Below are 19,056 nucleotides of genomic sequence, written 5' to 3' on the forward strand. Positions count from 1 at the left end.
TATTATAGCATATTTTTACTCCTTAGAAGGTTTATCAGGTTAGAAATCTCAGCTCTAACCACTTTTCCTTGAGGCTACACACTAACAGAGCCAGATCTGTTTTTCAGCCAAGACATAGTTATTCCAATCAACTGGCTGCTAAACAGCTGTTAAATGGCTACAAACACCAGCTCCAGTGGCCATATCTTGTTTTCAGCCAACACATCTCCTCCCTGATTCAGGAAAATGAAACCACCTTGGAAAGGACAGGAAGGCTGTTTTCCAAGGATCGTCTTAAAAAATTTTGCCTTTTTATCTTGATTTAATCTTGTCAGAATCTACTAAACCCATACCTATAAAAGTGATATACAAACTTAATGACAGTGAAAAAAGAGCTGCTGGGAGTTCCTTTAGTTGCTACAGTCATGTCAGTTGCTCCAAGACATGTTAGTGCTATTGGAGAAAATTGGGTCCAAAGGAAATCACAGCAGTAAACCGCTTTCAGTCAGTCACAATCCACTAAGATTTGTCTCTTAAATATATTTGCCCAATCTGATGGCCTTTTACCTTTCCTGGGAATTATGGGTACAAAATAGGAGGCAGGAAGGTAAAGAACAGCAGTCTCACTCCAGTCTCTTCACTTCTGCACTCTCTTCACTTCTGAAGGAGAAGAAACATGTCACGGCTTTTAATCTCTTAAAGATCTAAGGTCCAGATGGAATTTCATGGGATGTCTCCAAACAACTTCATCCTTAATTGCTATGCAAATAATTACATGAGATTCTGAATCTTAAATGCTAAAATACCATAAGAGCTAGCTTCCATTTCTTAGTTCCATGGCTAAAATCTTCTTCAGGCATGTGAACATTGATACATTTCTGAAAAGAGGAATAAAGTTTGTAGTTCTTTTTCTTTTCATTACTTGTATGTTTACCTCTGTACTCCTCTTCCTTGCACATTGAAAACCAAACCATGTCTGCCTGCTTTGAGGGAGTGCAAAAGTCTCTCACTAAAACAATTATAAAAGGATAAAAAAAAGCCAGAACCAAAGTGAGATATTCTCAAAGATGCCTTCTGAGACTGAGTATGATATACTTCATGCTGCTGCTGAATACAATACTGGAAGCAGTCACAGTTCAAATTCTAGATTCAGGTTTCTTGCAATGTTGAAGACAATGACTTTAATCTTTGTTATTTTAATAGAACAAGAGTCAAATATTTTCTTCAGATAGGATTTCTTGCAGTTCATTTTCTGTGCTTCTGAAATCTTGGGGAGGAGAGAAAGGGCAAAGCTTTTCTGCCCTTAGCTGGATGCTTACCTGAGCACTTCCAGCAAAGCCTCCCAACAAACACTGAAAGCTACATGCAGTACAGAGATTTCCTTTGGAGAAATGAATAATCCTCTCCCTCAGGTAGGGGTGCAAGATATTTCCAATTATACTGGTAGAAAAGAGACCTCTCATAGAATTGACAGCCATGCCAGAAAAGAGCTGAAAAAGTGTTTATGAAGTTTGTGAGCCTACAGCTTCCTGTTCTTGATACATTTATTTCTACAGTATTTATAAAGTTTAGTTGGTTAGCCACAATCATCTCATGTGTTAGGCTAGAGGAAATGTTTGAGAAAGGATGTGAGAAAATTTAATTTTCTTTCTTCTCTTTTTCATCCTCAAACAGGAAACCAATCTTCAACAGCTATCTCACTGGGAAGGAGGTAATCTGGTGTCTTCCATCTCTCAGACTAGTGCCCTAACTCTTAGGCTGTGGGCTCCTCTGGGAGTGGAGCATTCTTCCTTCAGGGTTGTTGAGCAATGCTCAGTGGAAAACTTTTCTCCTCTTTGCCTTCAAAGTCCTGCACTTGTCTCTGAATCATAGCACTACTTCAAAATGAATAGTGGTGGGGGATGTACATGTTCCACTGCAAAAGAGGATAATTTGAATCCCCCAACACTACAAAATATGTCAAACACAGATCTCCAACTCCTGGTCAGCACTTCTCTCTTCTGAGAAGTTGTCAACATTTCTCTCTTCCGAGTTCTTAAAGAAAAGCATCAGGCAGTCCTGTATTCTCAAAACACTGAAGATTGAACAAAGTTTTTGTGTCCGTGAATCACACTTTCCTCACAGACTGAATTCAGAACTGCAGCCAGCTGCCAAAATCAGAGATAGAGAGCATTTCATACACATCTGGTCTTCAAATGGTCAAAGCCTCCTTCCAAAGAGCACACTGGGTGTTATGGATCCAGCTTGTGTGCCTTGGGAACCCTACATCTGTGCCACGTTACTTAATCTATGAAGAGCTGGATGTCTAAATTGGGTTTATGAGTCACATTCCCAAAGGCAAACATATTAAAAGTATCTCTGAAAGCTGTGTTAAAGTATTTCATTTCAAAAGGAAGCTGCCAATGTGTTTTTACAGTAGTCTAAACCAGAAGGTAACACTGGGAACCTCTTGCAAGGGAGTGGCATTGTGACAAACTCACTATCCAAGAAGATGCATCAGTAGGTATCTCTGCCTCAGCTGAATGGGCCCAGAAGTGGGACAACTGTTAATTCTCTTCTTATCTGTGGCATGTAGCTTTCAGACCAAGCTGGCTAATTTCTTATCCCTAGTATCACTAGACAAGATCTAAAGCTGGAACCATGACAAATTAGGTATAAGTAGATTAAAAAAAAAAAAAAAAAAAAAAAAGAAGAAAATATTATGATAAGAGTTTGGGTTTTTTCCAGGCCTTTCTGTCAATGTGTAACACATTTCCCCATTCAGAACATTTAATACAGAGAAGAGTCTTGTTCCTTATATGCAAATCTCCCTCTCACCACCTCTGATGTATCAGTTCTACCTTTCTATAAATGCTTGACCTGTGCATGATTGCTGGAAAATTATTCCTGATTCTGCAGCTGAATCCACGGAAGCAGTATTTCCCTCCATGGGAGGGAAACAGTCCAGTGTTTTGTTGGTATAACCAAGCTGGGTAGGACTCAGCATAGCAAAACAACTGCCTAAAGACTTGGTTTTTCCCCGTTTTAGCTGATGTCATCCAGGAAGTAATGCAGCTTGACTAGCAAAAAAATACCCAGCCCAAAGTAGCAGGCAGTTCAATATCCACTAGGTGGATGTGCTGACAGAGTTGTATTCAAAGAGGTTTTTCCAATGCAAGTCCTGGTACAGGCAGGTGGGCTTTCCACTGCTGTCTCTGGATTGCTGCAAACACCAAGCTCCTCTTGTTTGTATTTTATTTGGATTTATTGACACTCTTTAAGTGCCTATGAACTTGATTTAACTTTTTATCCAAGCTGCCTGTTGGGCACAGTCAGTTGAAAATAAGCATTGTACAGCCCTTCATTTTGCCACTTGGAATCAAAGGATTTTTCTCTGAGCTACTCCTTGTATTTTCATGGTCCTTGGAATACCTTGTGCCCGAAGCAAAAAAGTGACAAAAAGCCGGAGGAACTTGTATATCAGGGTTGGGTTGAAGCAGCTCTTTTGTCTTTCAGTCTCTATTGCCCTCATGTAGTGAACAGCTCTGTATGCCAGTAACTTTACATGCTTCAACAGTCCCACTGAATAGTTCCCACATGACCTTACTGGTAACTGTAACATTAAGTGCTAACAACAGGAACACTCTGCATACACAATTTTGCATCCTGCTCAGAGAGGGAGGAATGATCATCTCATCACAAAGGCTTGAGAATTTCACAATTTCCATCTTTGCATAGAAAATCCTCGTTGCTGCTTCCCTCATGCTCAGGATGTCCCAAAGACAGTGATGAGCATGGTAGTGAAACCCCCGGCATGACTCCCCACTTGGCCCCTGGCACTGAGGATGAACACCTAAAGGAGGCAAAAGGCTGATGTGTATCTCATTTTAGGAGACACAGGAGCAGAACCCCATGTGATAGTATCTTCTACTCCTGCATCTGTTCATAAAGTGCTATAGAAATATGGCAACCTAAGGAATGACTTCAGAATACTGAAGGAAGGCATTTCTTCCAGCAATAACTTCTGCCTCCAAATATTATCATATAAGTAGTGATGAGTTTTGAGGGCAATCTGTGAGAAATATTGCACACCCACATACGCAGTGACTGAAGCAGAATATGCTTGCTGAAGCTGAGAGTGGTATTTCACCATTTAGGAAGCTTTTTTATTACTCAACTGTCTTTCAACAGCTAAACCCCATATTTGCTACCTTAAATGTTGCTTAAAAAAAAAAAACAACCAAAAACAAAACCAAAATCACCATGGATTCTTATCTCCTTTTCCAAGCAGTCTGATTTCTTCAACCCTAAACAATTTTGTCTTGGCACAGCTATTAGGCTACGTTAAACATTTCTGGGAAATGTGTGTCAAAGTCAGAGTGCTCATTGTTTAGTTTGAGCAATAGTTTCACATCTAAATGTGGGAAAATGCAACTCAGGAAAAAATAGGAGTTAAAAGAAAACCAGAATAGAAATGAAATTGAATTACTGATCTCACTGAATATGAAGTTGGGCCCCTGATCGATCCTTCAGTTTCATGTTGTTAATCCTGAAATTTTACAGAAGCATTCTCTTATATACTTAGGGGAAATTTGCAGAACTCGCTCTACCATTTCTATATAACTCTATATAATTGTCTTCTCTGAACCTGTTTTTAATTAATCTGTTACATATTCTAACTTCTAAAGAAAGGGATTTGGAAAAGCACTGGGCAGCAGCCTTGCTTTATTCCTATTAAGTCAATGGTAAAACTCCCCTTAATTCCACTGGGAGCAGAATTAGATCCATGCCAAGCCCATTTTCAAAATCATGTCTTTAAGGCTTACACAATGCCTTCTCCCTGCCCTTGCTTAAAGCACAGACTTCCCTCTACCGTCGTTTTGTTTTGTTTTTTTTATCCCTTGCAAAATAAAGCCATGCAAATACGCAAACAAACCAACCTCAGCATCCTAACTTCTGGGACCAGCATATCTCGCTGTTTTCTTTCTGACTGTGTGGTTAACCTTTTGGGGGAAATGTTTAAGATTATAGTGCTGAACTGCTGTGAAACTCTAGGTAGACTCTGAGTATGTTCCAAAAGAGTTGGAGATAAACCGCTCGATGTTGGCTGGGTTCCCTTTTTCTGTTAAAGTGATACAACATTTTATTCTTCTCACATGCTTGCTTAATAAATCGGTATCTTTTTTTTTTTTTTAATTTTCCCTCTCACTTCATGCTTGATGATGCAGTAACTTGATCCACTATCAAACACGGTATTTCCTTGTGCCAGCACACGATGGTCTTTTCATTAGTACCAGAGTAGATGAAAAGTGAAAAATTTTCACATTGCACAGATATATGCCCTGCTTCCTTGGGCAAGGTGCACTTTTACCTACAGAAAAAAAAACCCAATAAATAAAATTAAGTCCTGCTTTTCTTGCAAAGAACAGATAAGGGCTTGTCCTAACCGGCGGCTCGGGAGTTGTTCCCGGCCCCGCCGGGCCCCCCGCTCCCCTCGCGCCGCCCCCGGCCCAGCGCGCGCCCCCAGTGAGTGTGTGTGCGCGCCTGTGCACGCGCGCCCGTGTGGGCGTACACGCGCGCGTGTGTGCGCGCACCAGCGTGCACGTGGGTGCGCGAGGGCGCGCCGCCGGCATCTGCCGGTGCCGCGCACCCGCCCGGCCCGGGCCGCCGCCGCCCACGGGGCCGAAGCGGGCGCGCCCCGCCGCCGCCGCTCCCCTCCGGCCGCGGGGCTCCGGCGGCGCCCAGGGAAGCGCATCCCGGGCTGAGCCCCGGGACCCGCGGTCCGGCAGCGCCCGCGCCCCGCCCCCCCCGCCATTGGGCCGGCGGCGGCCCCGCCCCGGCCCGCCCCGCCCCCGGCTGCCCGGCAGTTCCGCGCGGGCGGAGCGGGGAGCGGCACCCGCGGCGGCGGCGGCCCGGCGGCAGCATGGGCTGGAGCTGACAGCGCCCGCCCCGCAGACGCTGCCGAGCGCTGCCGGCGGGGGAGCAGAGGGAGCGCGGCCGCGGGGAAGGGAAAAGTTGCCGCGTCCGCCCGGGGAAACTTTGTGCTGCCGAGGCGGAGAGGGGGCGGCGGAGCCGAGCCGTCCGGAGCGGTGCGGTCCCTTCGCGGCGGCGGCGGGGCGCGCAGCGCGGCGCTGAGGCAGCGCGGGGGTCATGCCCGCCGCCAGCTTGCTGCCGCTCTTCGGTAGCGCGGCGGGGCCGGGGACGCTGGGCGGCCCCGCGGGCAGCGGCGCGGGCGGCGGGGGCAGGAAGGCGGCGGGCCCCGGCGCGTTCCGGCTGACGGAGAAGTTCGTGCTGCTGCTGGTGTTCAGCGCCTTCATCACCCTCTGCTTCGGGGCCATCTTTTTCCTGCCCGACTCCTCCAAGCTTCTCAGCGGCGTCTTCTTCCACTCGGCCGCCCTGCAGCCGCCGCCGCCGCCGCCCGGCGGGCAGCCCCGCGCCCCTCCACAGCCCGGAGGCGGCCCGGCGGCGGCGGCGGCCGCGGGCGGGGCGGGCAGCCTGGAGCGGATCCGCGCGGACCACGAGCGGGCTCTGCGGGAGGCCAAGGAGACGCTGCAGAAGCTGCCCGAGGAGATCCGCAGAGACATCCGCCAGGACAAGGAGAAACTTCTGCAGGATGCCCGCGGCAGGAAGGAGGCGGGTGCCCTCGGGCTGCCCCAGCGCCTTTTCCGCCAGCCCGTCGGCGCCGTGGGGCAGGAGCCCGCCGACCCCGACGTCAGGCAGAGGAGGGAGAAAATCAAAGAGGTGGGTGGTGGCGGCTGTCGGTTCCGCTCCGGGGAATGCGCCTCGACACTCCCGCACGGGGCAACAGGTCTCTGCCGGGTCTGGCGGCGGTGTTGGGAGACCCCTGCCCCTTCCTGCCGCCTTTTCCTTGCGGTAAGAGGGTCTCTCTGGCCGGCTGTCCCTCGGTTGCCGCAGCGCAGGTCGGCGGCGTCGCCCGCGGTTGCATCCTCGCAGCCCGCGGTGCGTTCCCGCTTGCGGGCCCGCGCTGCCGGCTTCGTGCCACCTGCGCCTCCCTCCCTCCCGACGTTGCCGGGTTCCCCCAGCTGTTGCACCGAAACCCGGGAAGAAAGCAAAGCCCCGCGAGGGCTAGCAGGCTAGGGATCTCTTCGCGGGGCGCCAAGGGTTAGGGACGGCGACGCCGGGGTGTAATAGCGGCGCGGGTCCGCCTGCGCTCCCCATGGGACGTCCCGGGCTCGGCCAGTGGGCGACCGATGCCTCCGCGCGGTGCGGGAGGCAGCGGGGCACGGCTCCCTGCCCGTGCCGCACTCCTGGCAGAGGAGCTGCCCGGGGCTGTCCGGAGTGCGGGGTGCAGGTGCGGTGCGGCGCTCCAGAGGTGTCGCGGTCTGACTCGGGTTCGTGCGGTTCACTGTTCAGCGGTACCGGCTGTCTAGAGTTGAGGGCATTTGGCGAAATACAGTCCATTTAGATTTCAGCCGTAAAGCGTCAGAGATGTGTGTGCTTTGATGAATTCCTTAAACCGCTTTTTTTTCGATCCTGCTGCTCGGTTGGTTCAGGTACCGGTTTAAATCCTTCCTTACAAAAATTCTCCAAACTGTGTCTAGGTAATGCTGTCGTGGGCAGAGCTTGACAGGGTCCTCCAGCAGATGAAGAATTTCCTTGGTAATACAGTTCAACTTCCCATCAGTGCTGGCTGGTTTATTTATCGAACTGACAATTTCAGCTGCCTGCGGAGATTAGGGTTTATGACTTAATTAGCAGTGTATATTTCATGTTCTGTGGTGATAGAAATGAGGCAAGAGACTTACTACAGAGTATTTCAGTGCTTGTGAAAACTGGTTAGGCTTAGTTAAAATTATTTATCTTTATTGTATGTTTGTACAGAAGAGAATGCTCTGAAAAGTGAGCTGTGATATCACACGGAGCATCATGTAATAAGCTCTCACAAATATGAAGTTGTGTTCTGTGCTCTGGAGTCCTTGTGTCACTTTAACTATTTCAGAAAATTGTGTAGCATAGTTTTAAGTCATAAGCAGCATGTACCAATGCAAAGGTATTTTGAAGGGAGAAACTCTTAGGAGTACACAGTACAGACCACATCTTGAAAAGTGCAGAGAGTATGTTGTCTCCTGGTTTAGTCATGCAGCCTCCCTGAGGCATATGGAAAGTTAGAAATACCAGCAAACTCTTTTTCCAGCTATGTGACATTGCCATGGAGAAGTATTTAGAAGTAATGAGGCTCCAGACCTGATGTACATGATTCTGTGGTACGGAAGACTGCAACAAGTAACTAAACAGGAGGAGGAAGATAACACTTAAACAAACTGCTGTCCTGCTGGTCCCACTGTGTGCCAGCTGGTCAGAGTTGCCTTTTGTTACATGTGGATATGCATGTGTATGTGTACTTACAAACATATGGCCAATATCTCTTCAATTTCTGCCTCCCTTTCCTTTCCATCCTCTTTCTCCTCCACTACCACACAGAGCATCAGTTTCACAGTAGCTTCCCCAAACCAGAGTTTTGGCTGTTTAAGCATAGGAGATGACACAGAAACTGCACTTTGTTTCCAGATCTCTGCTTTCCTTCATACCTTAGTTTAAGTTCTCAATACTAAGTGTTGTTTCTGGGAGTTTCTTTTCCTCCTAAATCACTATGTGATCTTAACATCTTGGTTCCTGACTTGCTTTTAGCATTTTTGCAGTACTTTGCCTGGTTTGATTTTTTGGTCTTTTTTGAAGAATATGTTTTTTCCTTTAACAATAAAACAGTGTTTCTGTTCTGTGCTAACTTGCTTCACATTGTTTCATGTGTTGGCTTTTTTGGTGCTTTTCTCTTTGTCTTTTTGCAAGCTTTAGTCCCCTTTTTTATAATGTTACCTTAGTGTCAAGATGGATTTCTAATCTGCAGTCTTTTTAGCTTAGTTTTAAAACTTTAAATACTTTTAAATTGTATCTTTTTTAAGTATGAACTTTTGTACTCTACTGTAAATGCACAGAAACCAGAATTATCCCTTCAAGTTCTTCTCTTTGCGCCCAGTGGTTACATGCTGGAGATGCAAACATAAAAACCTCTCTGCTTTCATAATCTTTTGAGCCTGGAATTCGCATCTGCATTGTATGATTTATGTCCTATATCTAGAACTCAAAATTTGAAACTAGTCTTGGCAATACTTTTTACTTAAGGAAGCAAGTTACTTTAAAGGTAAAGAATGCCAAAAAATAAGTTGTTTTTCCCTGCTTTTCTGTTTTGGAAGGGCTCCATCCTGCCAACATGCTGGCATAAAGCTGAGAGGGGAGATACCTTAGAGATGCTTTGTCCATTTACTGTTTTAAATTTTAAGTTGACATGTGTGTTTAGAAGTCCAGCCAGTACAATATCACTTGGAATCACAAAGCAATGAAATGCTGTGACTTTATGGCATTTCTTAGCCAAGTTTTGTTCTAGAAATCTTAACCACTTTTTCTACAGCTTGCTCTGTTATATTAGAAAAAAAAACTGAACAGGGTGAAACTTAAGCCAAGAAGGAAATATAAAGGTTCTTGAACCTCTCTTAGTATTTAAACTAACTTGATATTACCAAAAAGAAAGAGAAATGCTAGATGCTTTTGAGCAAGTAAAATACTTGTGGAAACATGAAGAAGTAGAGATCCTGTTGCTATCACTTCTTATGGTTACTCTCTAGGTCTGCCCCACTGTGTTACCCCTCTGGGGCCTGGCTGTGTGTAGGGAAGGGATGTGAGCCAGAGACCAGCGATGCTGCTGGGTGCTGTGCTCATCCTTTGTTTCTCTTCTGTTGATGTGTTACAGGCAAACTCAGAGGAAAGAGCAGCACTGCCAGCAGTGGGGCTTTCCCCACTACTTCCTGTTCAACTGCTGTCAGTTGCTTGTGGCTGCTGATTTTTTTACTGCATAGCCTCATGCTGCCTGTCCTGGGTGTTGTCCTCATGCAGGATGCCTCACGGAGGCTCGAGCAATGAAGCACACTTTGAGCATACCAGCACACTTGCAATTTGCCGCAACTTGCGTCTCCAGTCAGTTCCTCCAGTGCTCCCATGGCTTGGAGCAAGGTCTGGGTCCCTGGTATGCCTGTGGCAAGTGCCTCCTGTGGCATCTGTTCCCTACCTGGAAAAAAGGAGTGGAAGGCAATGGTGATTCCATTCCACTCAAGTGCAGTATCTTCCAGCCTCTGTTTTTGTCACTGTTGGTTATGGCTGGACATCATTATTCTTGATGTCAAGGGAAGACTTGCAGGTGCATAGGTAGTTGATATGAGCAAAAGAAATTATTAGAAGAGGATGATAATAATGGAGAGAGGCTATGAAGGCAGGAGATGCATTCTTTTAATTAGAAAAATCTGATTTTGAGTCTTCTCCAAGTCTCATTCCTCTCTCTTGCAAGGAAAAAAAATGGTGCTGGAATTATTTAGGTGTTAAGAAACCAGCAAAACCTAAGCTCTTTTTATTTTACAGCAAAAGAATAGAAACAATGAGTGAGCTAGCTCAGGTACTAGAAGCTATATAATCACATTAGTGCGGTGCTCTGCCCAGACTAATTAATCCTGCTGAACAGCAAGCTCTTGGTGTTGGTGGAGCACCATACTAATGCAGCTGTGCTGTTCTTGTACAAGGTAACTAGCTTGGAAGCTGTTCATGTTATTGATCAGAGCTGTTTGGACATGTTTTCAGGATAAAAGCCTCCCTGGTAAACTGGAATCAATGTCTAAAGAGCATGGTCATGCACTGCTCCAAGTACTTGCACAGCTCTCAGCTGTTGCAGTCATGTAGTACAAGTCCTGCAGAGAGGAATTTGACCGCCAGTCCATTGAGCTCTACAGGGCAGTAGTTGCAAGTCAGCAAAACAGACTCTGCAGCTTCCCTCCCTGTCTTTCTGTAAAGAAATGAATTGAGGTGGCATTTGCAGTGTGAATTCTGAAGCTTTTTAAGTCCTCAGTGTTGATTTTCTATGGTGGCTTTTATGCAGTTTAGATGGAAGTCTCAGTAATGTCCCAGGGATGTTCATCAATATCTTGAGGAAAGAAAGCTTGTGAGCGTGGAAATAAAGCACTGATCAGAGATCTAATATGTGCTTGGCGTGAAATACTTGGGCATAATCAGATCTCTTCATTAACAAGGAGTGATGGCGACATTAAGGATGGTCACTCACTGCTGTGGAAGGGCAGCTGACCCCTTCTGTCTTCTTGTATGCTTCCACCAGTTGCTTTCCTACTGCCAGGTGTCCTGGTGCTACTGCTGAGGAAGGTCCAGTGCCAGCTGGATGGAGTTTTATTTCCTTATGAGGGTGTTTACATGACAAAGTGAGCTCACTAATACTTCTTGCTATTGGAAGAAGAGGACAAGTCTCTTCATACCACTTTTGATTGCCTTCTCCCACTATCTGCTTTCTGTGACTGTCCCTGCATCCCTCCATAAGCTGCTACAGCTCGGTAAGTCAGCTAAAAACTGTCAGAAAAAAAAAAAAGAAAAAGAAAAGAAACAGGATGGATTTCTGCTAAACTTTCTGTCAGGTTGGTGAGTCAAAGGTGTTAATGAAAGGGTTGACTTGGTGCTGGTTTTGGCTGTGGTGAGGGAACAGGTGGATGAAAGGTATGAAATCTCTTTGAGTTGCTGTGTCTTAGCACATGGTGTCTGTTCTTCTTGCCTAAGTTCTCCATTAAAACTGAATCTCTGCAATAAGGCTTTTGCAGAGCAAAGGTTCTATCTAATCATCTTTAGCAGAATGAAGCATTTCCTTTCAGAAGGTTTACCTCCCAACCCCTCTTCTCATAATAGAAAAGGAGACAGGAAATACAGAAACAGGAATTACTGAAGCCCTAGCTGCTGTAGACCAAAATTGAGAGTGCTTTTACTTGTGAGGACCTTTATAGGAGAGGAAACAGTTAAAATGCAGCAGTTTAAGTATTGGTTGGTTTGAGTTTCAAACAGAAAAACCACATTCCCTGATGGTACATTTCTTTAAGAACATGATTCAGTGAAAGGAAAAGAGTTGACATGTAATGAGTAAGCAGTGTGGTGATTCCTGCCAACATGCTGATGATGCAATCAATGCATTTCGAAAGAAGTTTTCCTGAAGTGTCTTGTGACCTTAATGCTGACATGATATAGTTCTCATTAAGTTTGTTGAAGTTAAAATTAATCTTGTTTTTTTCTCACCCAAAGTTTTGTTTATTTACTTGTCATCTTCAGTATTTTTATATTTGCTATTTCTTTTTGAGCATTTGGTAGTGCTTTCCTTCCTGATAAATACTGTGTGTGTTGTTTAGTTTTGGTTTTTTTATGGTTTTATAAAAGTCACTGAGGAGGTGAATAAAGTGCCTAAAGATGGGAATCAAAAAGATGATGTTAAGCTGGAGGTAACCAGGGTTGCCTTATGATATCCAAAATGTCTCAAAACAATAAGTTAAAGTGCTTGCTTAGGGTTTAATGGCACTACAGGATGCAGAAAAGCTTCAGCTGTGTTACTGAGTATGATTCAGTGACTCACTTGGCAGAACCTATGGAGAGCCAGCTCAACTTGCCAACCAGATGTGAAGCTACTCTTGCTTTAGTTGGGTTTGTGGCCTGGGGGGTAGGGAGCTGAAATGGTTTAGTGGAGGTCTGAGCACAGTGGATGCAGTGGACCCCCACTAAGCCACTGCATTTGAAAGGAGAGGAAAGTGGAGGAGAATGGTCTGAGGTATCTTTATGTCCCCAAAATATGAAATAGAGTATATATTTGCCAAATTAATGTTCTTCCTGATAAGACACCCTAGGGTCTTTTTAGGGAAGGACATTGATCCTTCCAACAACAGGTGAGTTGTTTCAGGTGCTGCCTTGTTTGGTTTTTTTTGTTTTGTTTTGTTTGTTTGGGGATTTTCAGTGAGAACCTCATAGCCTCCCTTCAGTTAAATGATATTGGATTTGAACTGGGATCATGAGTTGGAGGGGTGTTTCACTGTATGACTGTGTGCATATCTGTGTGCACCTGGGAATAGGGTGTGTTCTCAATTGCTAGCTCATGTTTTTACAGCCTTGCACCTGTTTTCTGTGTGCTAAGAATAATATTTAATTTTCCTATCTTCAGACTTGGTCTGTATTGTCAACAGGTAAATTTATCAAAAGTAACTGAATGTGCTTTATAACCAGATCCTCAGAATTGTGGGGAAAATGAAAAGGCTTTAAATGCTGGGTGGAAAACATCTGGTTTTCACAAAAAAGAAAACCCAACACAGAAACAAAAACAAGCACATGATTAATTCTTTATCTTTCTATAAAGGCAAAATGTAAATTCCAGACACACAGGACTCTTTATGAGAACTTAATAAGGTGATGTAAACATGTGAGATAAAGCTTAAAATGGAATATCTCCTGTACTTCAGCAGAAGTTACGTTCTCATGGTGATGATTTTGTATTTAATGCTAGTGTAGCAGCCTATGGCAGCCAATTAATATAAAGAAACAGACTAAATCATAATGTTAGTGAGTACAGTTGCCTAAGGCTGTAGTTCTGTGCTGCAGACAAACTGAAGCAGAAAAAATTCCACCTGTTTATTAAAATCTACTGTTAAGACCAAAAAAGGTCTTATCTCATTCAGGGAGCAAATAAGAGTGGTAGACAGCCAAGCTTTGATATCTTCTTTGAATGTTAATGAAAGCACAGGATTTATGAGAAGGAAGTCACGGAGAGGCAGAAGGTAGCTCTTTTTGTGGAAAGTAATTAATGTCCTTGCAGAAGGACCTGTGTGACTGTTGGATGGACAGACCTTTTCTTAGAGTTGTCTGAAACACACTGCTCTAAGGCTTGCTGTGTGTTAACTTCCTCTTTGGTTAGGTTGGGGTGTTTTCTAGCTTGGGGAGCCAGCATAAGAGGAAATTTCTGTGGTTTTCATCTTAAAGATACTATCTTGATAAGTATTTCCTTTATTTACAAATAACAAATTTGTCTTCCTAACTCATTTGGCACATTAAGAGTAATACTTCAGGAAAGTGGCTTTGATTCAGTGTTCACTCTGTCTTAATAGTGCAGCACTTAGTCTGACAATAAATTGCCACCTGAGGTGGTACAGAGATGATGAGACATGCTGGTTGTGTGTCTTTGTGGTAACAAACTCAAGTATTCAGATGTGTCTCTGTGTAAAGCAGGTTTTAGACATTCAGTTTTGAAGGATTTTGTGGTCTCCTCCTAAGTTATTTATAGAAGAGCTGTGATTTTACAAGTGAGGGAAATAACTGGGGGGGATGAGGGACTGTGAATTAAGCAATATGGGAAATATACCAGATGCTCAATATACCGGTTTCTTTTGTGTGAAAATCTTCTTTATCCACAACAGTATTCAGTTGTTTGCTTTTTGTTGTTTTTCTTTTTTCACTGAGTTGTTTGGGCTTTTTAAAGCATGTGACATAAAGATTGTGTATACACTTTTGAGAGGCATCTTCTGTTTTGCTGTTTTCCATGACTCTTTTTAATCGTGTCTGCAAGTCTGTTATGAAAACATAATTGGTGAGTAATGAAGCTTGTGCTTCCCCGAACCAGATGAAATGAAACCTTTTACAGACTTGTGGTTGAGCCGCAGTGGTCTCGCAGTGCTTGGCAGCCCTGCCTGCAGAGTCCAGAAGGCTTTGCTGTTGAGGGGAAGCACTTGGGTGCTTTTCTGGGGCTGAGAGCAGTCCATTGATTCACACAGGGTTGCACAGTGTGCCAGGTTTCAGAGCAGAACGTTGGTTCCTGTTTGGTCATTCCCCACTAAACCAGGGGCTGTTGCTCTGTGCTGGGTAAAGGCTGTCTTCACTCCCAGGTCTCCAGCACGGGTATGTCAATTCATTAGGGTCAGTTTAAACCTGAGCTTTGAGTGTGATTCATGATTGCACATGAGCAGCTTTGCTTTACTTCTAAACTGCTGCTAAATGCATTGTTTTATTGCAGGGACAGGTTAAGCCTGAGACTCCCCGGTTCTGTGTTTAGATCATTAGCTTTGTAAACTTTTGAAGCAACACTTGAGTGCTGTGCTCCAGTACTGTTAGGAAGGAAGGCATATAGAGTAGTAAAACTCCTAGTTTGCCTTTCTTACATCTTGAAATCTTCCGTTTGAACTGTGTTGTAACCAAGAAAGGCTTGCATGAAATAATATGACAACTTGCTATAACTCTCCATGGTAGGCTGGTTGGATTTTATAGCTGGTATTTATGAAGATACAGGTATTGCTCATTTTGATGCCTCTGATTTTAAAAGCTCTTCAAACAGATTGGATGAGCACATAACCTGCTGTTACATTCTTATAACTGTTAAAATTAAACATTCACAGTCCTTGTGGGAACACTGAGATATGTGGTCTCTTAGGCAAGGGTAACTACAAGTGTAAAATCTATTTTCATTTGTCTTCCTACTCCTTCTTGGAAGCTGCAAGACTTGGTTTTAAACTTGTTTTAAGAATACAGTAAGTGAGTGGACTCTTACTTATGTGAAACTTGAGCACACTTTTAAGGGCAAATCTCTAATCAGATAAGAAGATAGGTGGAAATCAGAAGAGATGGTAGGCAATACTGTGCAAAGGACCGAAAAGATTCTGTGCAATGAATGAGCTGATGACTGTGGAACATCTGGCTGTTATAAGACTTTGTGTGCATCGCAAAAATACTTACAGAAGAATCAGCTTCTTTCTCTGATACTGGGTAGAAACAGAAGTTGCAGTTTTAATGGAAAAGTATGCAGCTTTGCACTTCCCATATGAATATATATAATGCTGACAATTTAGGGTAGAGGCAGTACAATGTGTTTTTCATATGAATAAAGTAAAAAAGAAAGAATGTCTGATACTTTCTTCCCAGAATTTTACATCATCTCACTTGTGTAGGGGTGATCATATTGCTTGGCAACATAAACCCTCTTTTTCAATTATTTATTAAAAGTCAGTGACTGCTTTTTAAAACAGTAAAATTACATTAGATCAGTGTGGCTTGTTTCTTTAATTAGTGTTCAGACCACTGTAAGACTATTTTGTAAAAGTATCTGCATATTTTTCTTTCACTTAGTTCCCTGCTTAATATGAATCTTTGCCTTTTGAAATTTCTTTTGTTCAGGGACTGCTTTCTTCCAAGGAAATAGGAAGTAGCTAGTGTAAAAGAATATCAAGCTAAAAAAAACCCCATTTTGCTCTCAAAGTGTAGTGCTTAAGGAGATAGTAATTTTACTATTCAGTGATAGACATATGCAGATGCAGATCCAGTCTTTAACTCCGCTCGCGCTTTCCTCGCTGCCTTTGAGCACTGACATCTGTTGGTGCAGTGAATGGTGGTACTGCTGATAAAGCTTTGCCCATACTGCTGGCTGTGGGGAAATCTGTTGCTTGCTACTGTGGTTGCAGTTCTCCACCCATCTGTGATTTTAAGAATTGCACTTGAAATTCTGAGTTGGACTTAGGTAATGATACTAAATTCTTTAAAGCTTAAAGAAGAGAAATAGATGTTAATCATTTGCAGTGATGTATTGCTTTCCCCCACCCCCATCAAGCAACAGAAAACTAATTACCACTTAGAGAGTAGCAGAGTTATGCATGTTACTCATTTAAAAAGTTACACCACTTCAAAACTGCATGCTGCTTTCTCTGTTCCGGTGAGATTGTCTGAAGAATCACCATGGGAAAAACTATGACCAGCTGCAAATTGTCTGATATTTTTATGTCTTATTCTGTAAATCTCTAGAGTAAGTGTGGCACTGAACCCAGACTGACTGAAATAGAAAGGTGTGTGATCGTGTCAAGGGGTAAAGTGACATCACAGATCAAGAAGGGCACTTCAAAGAAATTATCTTTCTGGAGAAAAGCATATACATCTCTTCATGCAGTTTCTAAAAAAAAAAAAGTAATGTATTGATAGAGATATATTCATATCTCTCTCCACATGTATGTTTTACATAAGAGTGGAATCTGTTGTGCAATTGGTCTGTTGTCTGTAGCTGAGAATGCGGTTTCCTGCATTCTCAGCTACAGACAAGCTCTGTGTGGTCTGAAAAAACACCTTGAAAAAAGTTAAAGGCATAGGAATTGTTTTGTTTTACAAATTGTCATATTGAAATATTTCAAATTGAAAGTATAATTATACATATGCTACAAGCAAAATCCAGAACATTAGGATGAAACAAAGAAATCCTTGTTTCAATAATCAGCTTTGCTCAAGTTATTTTTTATTATATAAATCTAAATATTGCAGAAAGTAGATGTCCTCTAAGAAAGTTTTCAGACTTCACGGAAACAGTTTTCATATGCAGCCTTATCATCTGTAGGCATTATGGAGACTCAGTTGGTCTGTGTTTATGCACACTGTAGTCCTATTTGTTCTTTTTCCCAGACTTCTGCTTAGCATAGAATTTTGTTGTTGAGAAGGAGAGAAATTCAAGCTCGCCAGTGGACCTCTGGAGGCCTGATCTCTTGCATAGAGCAGAGCTGACTTCAAAATAAAATTGAGTTGCTCAGTCTTGTGCACTCAAGTGTGGAAGATCTCTGCAGGGAGAGATTCTGCAGCCCCTCTGGACAGATATTCCACTGTCTGAAGACCCTTATTGTAGGAATTGTCGAATCGTTATTGTGTCTAGATACAATTTCTCTTGCTGCAACTGATGACACTGCCTTTACTCCTTTCTTTGTGCCACACTGAGATGATCTGGGCTACCTTTTCTGCATGGGTATCCCCTAAGTCATTAAGAAGCCTGTTTTCTAGACCAAACATACCCAGCTTCATCTGCTTCTTTTCATAGGTTGTTGTATTCTCTATAATTTTTAGAAAACTCTCTAATTGTTGCAGGGGAGCTGAAAACCAGGAACAGGGCTTCCATTTGAGGCATCAGGAACGTCACATGGAAAGTGTTGGTTGCTTCCCATCACTAGCACGCACTCATGCTAACACAGCCCGCTGTACAATTCACTTTCATCATTGCAAGGATGCCTTGCTTGTTTGTGTTCAACCAGGGGTTCACCAGGACTCCCAGGACATCTGTCCCAAAGCTGGTTTTTAGCCTGTAAATTCCCGTTATATACTTAGGCATAAGATTTTTACATTTGGCTTTATTTGATTTCAAGAGTTGGTCGTCAGCTCCTGGGATCGTTTAGGTGGGAGCCTCTTGTCCACCTTCTTGGCTGCTGGAGTTTGGGTTACACGTGGAGCTGATGGCTGTGCATGTTTGCTCTTTGGATCAATTGAACCCCAGAGACACGTCACCCGGAGCCAGCTGCTAGTTAGACTTTGACCTGTTTACAGCTGTCTTGAGAGTGTCAAACCAGCCACTTGTTTTATGAGTCTTGTCCATTCCTTTTTCACTGTTTAGTGCTCAGGCAGGACTGTGTCAAAAAGCCTGGCAGGGAAATTGTGTCTGCTCTGCTGCCCTCATCCACAGAGCCAGTGGCTTCATCATAAGTAACTGGGTCGATTTGATATATTTTGCCTTTGGGAAATTCTCCTTGCCATTTGCAAAGGTGTTTTGTCCTTCATATTCCTGGAAATAGAGTGAAGGAGGTTCTGCTCCATTTTCTTCCAAAGGTTTGGAATAAAGTTGTCTTGCAATTCCCCAGAATTTCCTTCTTGTTTTTTTCCTCTCTTACCAGTGCCTGTTTGGTTTGGTCCTTCATTTGTTGTTGATGTAAAGGCACCTCCTGTCCTATGGCAGCTTCCAGTTGAGTTTTGGCTTCCTCTTCCCTGGTGCCCAGCCAGTGTTTTTGAGCTGCTGTTGGACATCTCCCCACATTTCCTCCCCCCTCCCCTGTGGGTTTGTACTCCACCTGAGCTCCTTATGCAGCCGCCCTCCTCTCCTGATGTGGCACATTGAAGGTCAATGAGATCTCCTGGGCATCTTAGCCCTACAGGGGATTCTCCCATGGGATCCTGTGGATCAGGTCCCTGAAGAAACTGAGCTCATTCCCCTAAAGTTCAGGGTCTTATATTGCCTTCTGCAGTTCTTTCAGGATCATAATTTCTGCTGTCTAGCATTTAAATAGACTTGGGGTTTAGACATTTCTCATTCATACATCAGTTGCTTTGAAGCAAGCTTTTATCATGGGAGTTGGGGTGGTGGAGGAAAATACCAATGCAGCTTTTCCTGGCTATTTTGCTGCCTCTCTGTTTCTCTGGGGAAGCCTAGCAGGAAACTGTATGTTA

The 19,056-nt window shown here is 43.8% G+C and overlaps 1 protein-coding gene across 1 annotated transcript in view; it reads left to right on the forward strand.

The window, feature by feature from the left end:
* The first annotated feature begins 5,839 nt into the window (after positions 1–5,839).
* MAN1A1 (mannosidase alpha class 1A member 1) overlaps positions 5,840–19,056 on the forward strand; it is a 141,362-nt gene continuing 128,145 nt past the window's right edge. Inside the window, exon 1 of the mRNA XM_059842212.1 lies at positions 5,840–6,699. Coding sequence (XP_059698195.1) covers positions 6,109–6,699 — 591 coding nt within the window. The 5' untranslated portion in view covers positions 5,840–6,108. The remainder of the gene's footprint in view (positions 6,700–19,056) is intronic.

The sequence above is a fragment of the Haemorhous mexicanus genome, chromosome 3 (assembly GCF_027477595.1).
Source record: "Haemorhous mexicanus isolate bHaeMex1 chromosome 3, bHaeMex1.pri, whole genome shotgun sequence".
Taxonomy (NCBI): domain Eukaryota; kingdom Metazoa; phylum Chordata; class Aves; order Passeriformes; family Fringillidae; genus Haemorhous; species Haemorhous mexicanus.